This window comes from Gossypium hirsutum, chromosome A10 (assembly GCF_007990345.1).
Source record: "Gossypium hirsutum isolate 1008001.06 chromosome A10, Gossypium_hirsutum_v2.1, whole genome shotgun sequence".
Lineage (NCBI taxonomy): Eukaryota > Viridiplantae > Streptophyta > Magnoliopsida > Malvales > Malvaceae > Gossypium > Gossypium hirsutum.
The window spans coordinates 65,944,639-65,953,484 of record NC_053433.1 but is presented as its reverse complement, the minus strand read 5'-3'; the positions used below and the strand labels follow the sequence as shown (position 1 = coordinate 65,953,484).

Sequence of the window (8,846 nt, the reverse complement as noted above, 5' to 3'; positions counted from 1 at the left end):
ACAAAATAATTTATAACAATTCCTCATCGTAATCCCTCTTATTAAAAAAAACAAAAATATATTATCCTTCTCTTCTCCTTTCTCTTTTTTCTTCTCATTTATTTATTTCTTTCTTCTCTCTTCTTCTCCACTAGTGATGTTTTTTTTACTGTTTCTATTCTTCTCTACAAAGGGACTATTGTTATAAAGTCCCCCAAATCCCTCTCCCTCTTTCTCCTCTTTCTTCTCATGGCCTAAGGAGGATAGGACTCAACGCTGACAGGCTGCAAAAAACGAAGGGGACTAATACCTAGCAGCAGTGTCGCCTGTCAGTATGGCGTCACTAGTGCCGCTACCAGTCTAGCACCACCCTTTGCACCTTGAAACCGTATAAAAACCATATAAACCCAGTATATTACTCGTATATTTTGGATGTCGTTAATTAATATGACACAACTCATTAAAATATTAATTATTTTTAAAATAAAAATATTTTTTCAGAAAAAATAGGGTGATCCCGCCTATGCACCAACCTCCACCCCACAAATAACTCATTTTTGTATATAATTGGATATGCATATCATTTTCAATTTTAATTATTTATTTTATATTATTGATGTAAAAAAGCTTATTTTGTTAATTAATTAATTTTTGAAGGTTATTTTCCTAAAAAAGCCAAAGTGCGAAAACCATAAAAGTAAAAAGGAATGTTCCCGCCACGCCAGTGGCCACCAGTCTATCGGTGAATTTGGAATGTGTGGTTTAAAACCTGTAATGTAACTAAACTACAAAAATCAAACTAAAATTAATTGAATAAATATGTATCAGCTTTCTTCTTCTTCTTCTTCTTCAGTTTGTTTTCTTACATTCCTCAGGAAGTAATTAGCCTGTATTTTGCAATTCACATGACTTCCTTAGTTCCTCTCTCTTTCAACCCTCCTTTTCTCCACTCTCATTCTCATTCCTTTTCTTCCAAACCCTCCTCCCTCTCTCCTTCCCCTTCCAATCTCTTCGTCTGCTTCTTCTCCTCTTCTCCTCCTCCTCCTCCTCCTCCTTCTTCTTCTTCTTCTTCACATAATTCCTCAAATTTCGACCGCGAAGAAACCAGGTGGCTTCGTGAGGAACAGCGATGGCTCCGTGAAGAGCAACGCTGGCTAAGAGAAGAGCAGCGCTGGCTTAAAGGGAAAGAATCGCTACTTTGGGAAATCTCCCAACTCAAGCTTCAAATCCAAGCCTTAGAAAACCGGAATTCCTTTCATGGAGCTTCGGTTACGGAGACAATATCCCGTATCGGAGCTTTACTGCAGGTGTTGAAAGACAAGAATCGGATTGCGGAAAGCGGAGAAAGCGCGAGAGATATGGTTTTCGAAGAAGTAAAAGAGAAAGAGGTGGTTGTAGAGGAAGGAGTTAGGGTTCTGGAAAAGAAGGCAAAAGAGGTTGAAAAGAAGATAGAGAGAAAAACGTTGAGAGTAGGCAGCGAAGGAGAGCAAGTTCGAGAAATGCAGGTCAGCTAAATCATAGCCAATGTTTTTTCTTTTATTTGAGTATATGATTTTCTTTATTTTTAAAATGAAAAAATTATTCAATAAAAAATGTGGGGAATTCTGGATACAAATCAAGACCCATTTTTACATCCATATAAGAGTGAGTAGAAGTGAGGCAACCTCGTCCCGCTTCTTTGGCATTCTTAATTGAAATTTGAGTGGATGATGGATCTTGATTTGTTCCCTAATGGCTTTTTATCATGACAGGAAGCGTTAGGAAAACTGGGTTTCTACTCTGGTGAGGAGGACATTGAATTTTCCAGCTTCTCCAGCGGGACTGAACGTGCTGTGAAAACTTGGCAAGTAAGCTATAATTTCACTATTGTGTTTTGTCAATGGACATGAGTTTTCCACTATTATCAGAGATACCAATTCTGGGGACAAAATGATTTGTTATGAATCGCTCATCAGATTCTTCTATGATGTTCATTAGCAAATGATTTATGATCCCTCCTGACAGGCAACAATAGGTGCCCGTGAAGATGGAATAATGACGGCAGAACTTCTTCAAAGGTTGTTCGAAGAACAGGAAGTCAAGAGTTCTAGCTCAAGCAATATTGCAACTATTCGGGAGAAGGTATGTTGATATCATGCAAAAGGCTTAAGTTCCACGGTCTTCCATGAACAATTTAGTTTTTGTTAGTTTATACATGATCAAGATTTTGAATCTAAAGTTTGTTCAGTTTATTTGTGCTCATGACCAAACTCGTTTATATTGGTTTTAAAGTTCGTTAAACTTGTTTATTGTTATAATAAAATTATTATGGATTGTGTGCTTATATTTTATTTATAATATAATTCTTAATATTTATATTGACTATTTTATAACTAAAAATTAGTATATATATATTTACATATTATATATATTTATATGTTTATTTATTGTTTGTTTATTAGTTATTCAAGAATATTGTCCATAAACATGTTCAATTATATGTTCATGAAGATTGTTTGTGAACATGTTTGTTTAACTTAAACGAACGAACATGAACACATATAATTTTAAATAAACGAACACGAATAAGCATTTTGAAATTCTTAATGAACATGGACTGAACACAAATAAGCTTTAAATAGACAAACGGACATGAACAGAGATTTGTTCGTTCAAGTTCAGTTTGCTTACAACCCTATGCTGCTATATTTTGATTTCATCCAACTAAATGGTTGGTTTCATGCACTTCGTCTTATTTGTAGGAAGGGACCAATGGAACTGCAATAACGTCTTTGACAGAAATCTCAGAAATACAACAGAAAGTTGTGAAAGAGGAAGGTTCCACAGAAGCTGAGGTATCTCAACACCGAGTTTTTCTGCTTGGAGAAAACCGGTGGGAAGAACCTTCTAGGCTTACTGGTAAGGATAAACAAGCTACGGGGAGTAAAAACATAGATGCCAAAACAAGCTGCCATGCTTGTCGTGGAGAAGGCCGGTTGATGTGCGCAGGTAATAATTATTTCCTACAGTTGAATTGAACCTCAATCTTTGAAGGACCTGGTCTACGGATAGAATAAGACACTGTTCTTTGATTTTTAGAATGAATATACTGCAATTGCAATATTGCTCAAACGTGACCATTTTCATGTTAAATAAACTTAAATGAAAGTTAAGAGTCATGTAAGTGAAAGGTCAAGAGTTGAAAGGTCAAGAGTTATATTGTTTTTTAATGGGTTTAAATTAGTAGTTTTTTGTTTAGGAAAATGAAAGGTCAAGAGTCATTGGTTTATGGTTATTATTAGATTTTAATATTTTCAATTTTTGTTGTTTTAAATGGTAAACTATAGCCTATAAATAGTTTGTAAGCTTTTGATTTTATATGAGAGAACAATTTTATATTGAGAACATTTTCCACAATTTGGTATCTGAGCTATGGAGAGTGTGACTAGTAATGTGCCATTGCCTCGACTAACAAAGGTGAACTATGAGAATTGGAGCATCCAAATGAAAGCTCTTCTCGGGTCTCAAGATGGTTGGGAGGTGGTCCAAGAAGGTTTCGTAGAACCGACAACTACTGCGGGATATACGGCGGCTCAAAACAAGGCGTTGAAAGAAATGCGGTCGAAAGATAAGGCGGCATTGTACATGTTATTTCGAGCCGTTGATGAGTCGGGCTTTGAGAAGATTGCAAGTGCGACAACTTCAAAAGAAGCGTGGGACATTTTAGCAAATGTGTACAAAGGAGCCGACCGAGTTAAACAAGTCCGACTTCAAACTCTTCGTGGCGAGCTGGAAGGCATGAAGATGAAGGAATCAGAAGGTGTCTCCGACTACATCACGCGTGTTCAAACCGTGGTGAACCAACTCAACCGAAACGGAGAAGCGTTAACTGATGCACGAGTTGTGGAGAAGATTTTGAGATCGTTAACTGACAGTTTCGAAAATGTCGTATGTGCCATAGAAGAGTCAAAAGATCTAGCAACGCTTACAGTCGATGAACTCGTCGGTTCTCTCGAGGCACATGAACAACGTAAGAAGAATAAGAAAGAGGAGACACTCGAGCAAGCACTTCAAACCAAGGCATCAATCAAAGACGAAAAGGTTCTCTATTCTCAAAGCTTTCGAGGTAGAGGTCGTGGTCGTGGAGATCGAGGAAATGGTCGTGGTGGAAAAGGTCGTGGTCAAGAAGGGAATTATGAAGAGAAGGAGCATTCAAACCAACAAAATTGGCGGGGAAGAAGACGTGGTCGTGGAAGAGGCGGATGGTCGAATTATTCCAATGTCGAGTGCTACAAGTGTGGCAAATATGGTCACTATGCGAAGGATTGTAACTCTGATAAGTGTTACAATTGTGGTAAGGCGGGACACTTCGCGAAAGAATGTCGCTTCTCGAAAAAGGTGGAAGAGACAACCAACCTAACCACGGAAAATGAGGAGGCAAAAGAAGGTTTTCTCTTGATGGCACACAACGAAGTCAACACCAACAACAACATGGTGTGGTACCTTGACACGGGTGCAAGCAACCATATGTGTGGGCTCAAGCACCTATTCAAAGAGATGCAAAAGGTTGAAACGGGACATGTGTCATTTGGAGATGCGTCGAAGGTTGAGGTAAAAGGCCAAGGTACCATTTGTTATTTACAAAATGATGGGTTAATTGGGTCAATCCATGATGTGTATTACGTACCAGACCTCAAGAGCAACATTTTGAGTATGGGGCAACTCATGGAAAAAGGTTATTCGGTACTTATGAAAGATCGGGTGTTACACTTGAAAGATAAGGAAGGGTGTTTGGTCGCTCGAGTTGAAATGGAGAGAAATCGCATGTTCAGGTTGAATCTGAGAAGTGTTCGAGGAAAATGTTTGCGAGTTGATGTTGAAGACAAGGCGTTGCTATGGCATCTCCGTTTTGGCCATCTACATTATGGTGGTCTAAACAAGTTGGCAAAGAAGAATTTGGTGCATGGGCTACCAGACATGGACTATGAGGGAAAATTTTGTGAAGAATGTGTGCTCGGTAAGCATGCGAGAACTTCGTTTCAAAATAAGGCAGAATATCAGGCTAAGCAACTTCTCGAATTGATTCATACCGACATATGTGGACCAATCACCCCTGAATCTTTTAGCGGTAAAAGGTATTTCATTTCTTTTATCGATGATTTCTCACGAAAAACTTGGGTTTATTTTCTTAAAGAAAAATCCGAGGCATTGGAGGTGTTCAAAAAGTTCAAAGTGATGATGGAAAAAACAACTGGTAGACACATCAAATCTGTACGATCTGATAGAGGTGGCGAGTATACTTCGACGGCTTTCATGGAGTATTGTGAGGAGCAAGGCATAAGACGATTCCTAACCGCACCGTACTCTCCCCAACAAAATGGCGTGGCCGAGAGAAAGAATCGGACTATTCTCGACATGGTTCGATCAATGCTCAAGAGCAAGAAGATGCCGAAGGAATTTTGGGCGGAAGCCGTGCAATGTGCCATCTATGTGCAAAATCGATGTCCACATGCGAAGTTGGATGATCAAACACCACAAGAAGCTTGAAGCGGACAAAAACCATCAATTTCTCATCTTAAAGTATTCGGTAGTGAGGCCTATGCACATGTGCCGGATCAGCGAAGAACGAAGCTCGAAGACAAAAGCAAAATGTTTATTTTATTGGGTATGATGAGAAAACAAAAGGATACAAGCTACTCGACCCGATAAGTAAGAAGGTTGTGGTAAGTCGTGATGTACGATTCAATGAAGCAAGCGAGTGGGATTGGAATAACTCAACAGAGGTTATCACCAAAGATGGAGGATCATCAATCGCTACACCAACAATCATACCGACAAATCCTGAAACTACCGATGATGAAGATGAACCGCAACAACCAAAAATGCGAAGTTTGCAAGATTTGTATGATTCAACAAATGAGGTACATATTGTATGTCTTTTGGCAGATTCCGAGATTATAAGTTTTGAAGAGGCTGCACGGGACAAGAAGTGGCAAACTGCTATGGATGAGGAGATTAAAGCAATTGACCGCAACAACACATGGGAGTTAACAGAATTGCCAAAAGGAAGTCAACCCATTGGTGTGAAGTGGGTGTTCAAAAGAAAGATGAATGCTCAAGGCGAGTTAGAACGGTACAAGGCGCGACTTGTTGCAAAGGGATATAAGCAAAAGGAGGGGATCGATTATGATGAGGTATTTGCTCCTGTTGTAAGAATAGAGACAATCCGGCTGCTCATTGCACAAGCGGCACAATTTAAATGGCCAATATTTCAAATGGATGTCAAGTCGGCATTCTTGAATGGTGTGCTCGAAGAAGAAGTCTACATCGAACAACCACCCGGGTACATGAAAAATGGAGAGGAGAAAAATGTGCTGAAATTAAAGAAGGCACTTTACAGGTTGAAGCAAGCACCGCGGGCATGGAATACTCGTATCGATACATACTTCAAGGAGAATGGGTTCAAACAATGTCCTTATGAACATGCCCTCTACGTGAAGAAGAATGGAGGTAATATGTTATTTGTTGCTCTTTATGTCGATGACCTCATTTTTATGGGGAACAATGGTAAGATGATACTGGATTTTAAGAGCAAAATGACACAAGAATTCGAGATGACAGATTTGGGTTTAATGAAATTTTTCCTTGGTTTGGAGGTTCGACAAGAAAGGACAGGTATTTTTGTGTCACAGGAGGCATATGCAAAGGAAATTTTGAAGAAGTACAAGATGACACATTGCAACTCGGTATCAACACCAATGGAACCAGGTGTAAAACTCTCGAAATTCGATGGAGGAGAACGAGTCGACGCAAGTAAATACCGAAGTTTGGTGGGAAGCCTTCGCTATCTCACTTGCACAAGGCCCGACATTTCGCTAAGTGTTGGCATTGTAAGTCGGTTCATGGAGGAGCCGGTTTATTCACATTGGAAGGCGTTGAAGCGAATCCTACGGTACATTCAAGGAACGGTGTCACACGGGTTATTTTATTCAAATATGGAAGATTACAAGTTGATTGGGTATTCCGACAGTGATTGGTGCGGAGACTTAGATGATCGGAAAAGTACATCGGGATATGTGTTCTTTATGGGTAACACAGCATTTGCTTGGCTTTCAAAGAAGCAACCAATCGTGACACTATCGACATGTGAAGCTGAATATGTGGCAGCATCTTGGTGTGTGTGTCACGCTATATGGCTCAGAAATTTGTTGGGTGAGTTGGAGCAACAACAACTTGGTGCAACTGAGATACGAGTTGACAATAAATCAGCGATTGAGTTGGCAAGGAACCCAGTGAATCATGAGAGAAGCAAACACATTGACATTCGTTTTCATTTCATCCGAGATCATGTAAAGGAAGGAAGTGTGAAATTAGTGCACGTGGCAAGTCGGGACCAAGTCGCGGATATCTTTACAAAACCGCTACCGATGATACTCTTCGACAACTACAAGAAATTAATCGGCATGAAGGATGGCAGATGCATTTAAGTTTACAGGGGAGTTTTGTTAAATAAACTTAAATGAAAGTTAAGAGTCATGTAAGTGAAATGTCAAGAGTTGAAAGGTCAAGAGTTATATTGTTTTTTAATGGGTTTAAATTAGTAGTTTTTTGTTTAGGAAAATGAAAGGTCAAGAGTCATTGGTTTATGGTTATTATTAGATTTTAATATTTTCAATTTTTGTTGTTTTAAATGGTAAACTATAGCTTATAAATAGTTTGTAAGCTTTTGATTTTATATGAGAGAACAATTTTATATTGAGAACATTTTCCACAATTCAAAGTTATTCAAGTACTTGTTACCTTAAATTAACTATTACTTTCATTGACATTTCTCTACTGCAGAGTGTGATGGAACAGGTGAACCTAATGTTGAACCACAGGTAAAAATGGGTTTTGCTTGTTCTGTACATGATTTGTTTAAAGAGGTCTAGTATGATTCAAAGCCCCTATACCCCAAATCCAAAAAGACAAAAATACTTACATCTACTTAGCCACATTGATGATTTGACCGGTTTTTGTGATGCAGTTCTTAGAATGGGTGGACGAGGGAGCAAATTGTCCATACTGTGACGGCCTCGGGTATACAACTTGTGAAGTATGCCAAGGAGGGGCAGTGGTTTAGGTTGTAATGTTCATTAAATACAATAACATTAGAGGAAGGAACTCCAATTATACAAAAAAAACAAAAACCCATAATTCATGATGTTTCAGAGAATCCATTACGCATGAGATTCTTTGTTTTTGGCAAACCTCATAAGATTACTAGTCCCTGTTTCGGAGCATGGGGCACCGAATTTGGAGGCAGATGCATTGTTCTGTGCTCCTAAATAGGGGTTTAGATGTGTAATGTATTTTGTTTCTTATTCTTGAAAGAAAATTCTTTTGCGGCTACTTGTAATCTGGTGCACTTGCAAATTACCTACTGCCGGCCGAACTTCAACGTGCAACATGCATCTCTTGAGCCCAATTTGTCGAGTATATGACACCTTGTTACTCATGTAATCATGAGAAAAAAAGTTTATTTATTACAAATAAAATAAAGAATAGTTAATATATATTTAAACTTGAAATTAAAAAGATAAGTGATTAAAAATTATTAATTGAAATTAATTTTTTATTAACTTATATATTAAAACATAATGGAAAATTAACACTTTTACCAAATATAGCAATAATGTTATATTAAGTGAGCCATTGCTTGATTGTCTCAATTATAACTTAAAATCCTTATGAAAAATCTAAGTGTTCACTACTAAAAGAAAACTAGATCAGTAACGGTAACAGTAATTGGTTTAATTAGGAGTGTATAATTTCATCCTATGGCTAAAATAAAAAGTTAACCGTCTAATTATTGCGGTTTTCTTATTTAGGTTAAGTTTAATCCAACA

General features: G+C 38.1%; 1 protein-coding gene across 1 annotated transcript; it reads left to right on the top strand.

The window, feature by feature from the left end:
• Positions 1-702: 702 nt before the first annotated feature.
• LOC107897755 (protein disulfide isomerase pTAC5, chloroplastic) lies at positions 703-8,349 on the top strand. Its single transcript, XM_016823327.2, has 6 exons — positions 703-1,484; positions 1,731-1,826; positions 1,984-2,100; positions 2,721-2,967; positions 7,801-7,838; positions 7,985-8,349. Exons 1-6 carry the CDS (start codon positions 885-887, stop codon positions 8,078-8,080), a joined length of 1,194 nt encoding a protein of 397 aa, XP_016678816.1. The 5' UTR covers positions 703-884; the 3' UTR covers positions 8,081-8,349.
• The last annotated feature ends 497 nt before the right edge of the window (positions 8,350-8,846 follow it).

What these genes read in the sequence shown, in the direction of transcription:
- LOC107897755 (XM_016823327.2), top strand. Translation starts at nt 885, where the DNA reads ATGACTTCCTTAGTTCCTCTCTCTTTCAACCCTCCTTTTCTCCACTCT. An exon ending in AGGCCGGTTGATGTGCGCAG is followed by an intron (nt 2,968 to 7,800) that starts GTAATAATTATT and finishes TCTCTACTGCAG; the next exon opens with AGTGTGATGGAACAGGTGAA. An exon ending in AACCTAATGTTGAACCACAG is followed by an intron (nt 7,839 to 7,984) that starts GTAAAAATGGGT and finishes TTTGTGATGCAG; the next exon opens with TTCTTAGAATGGGTGGACGA.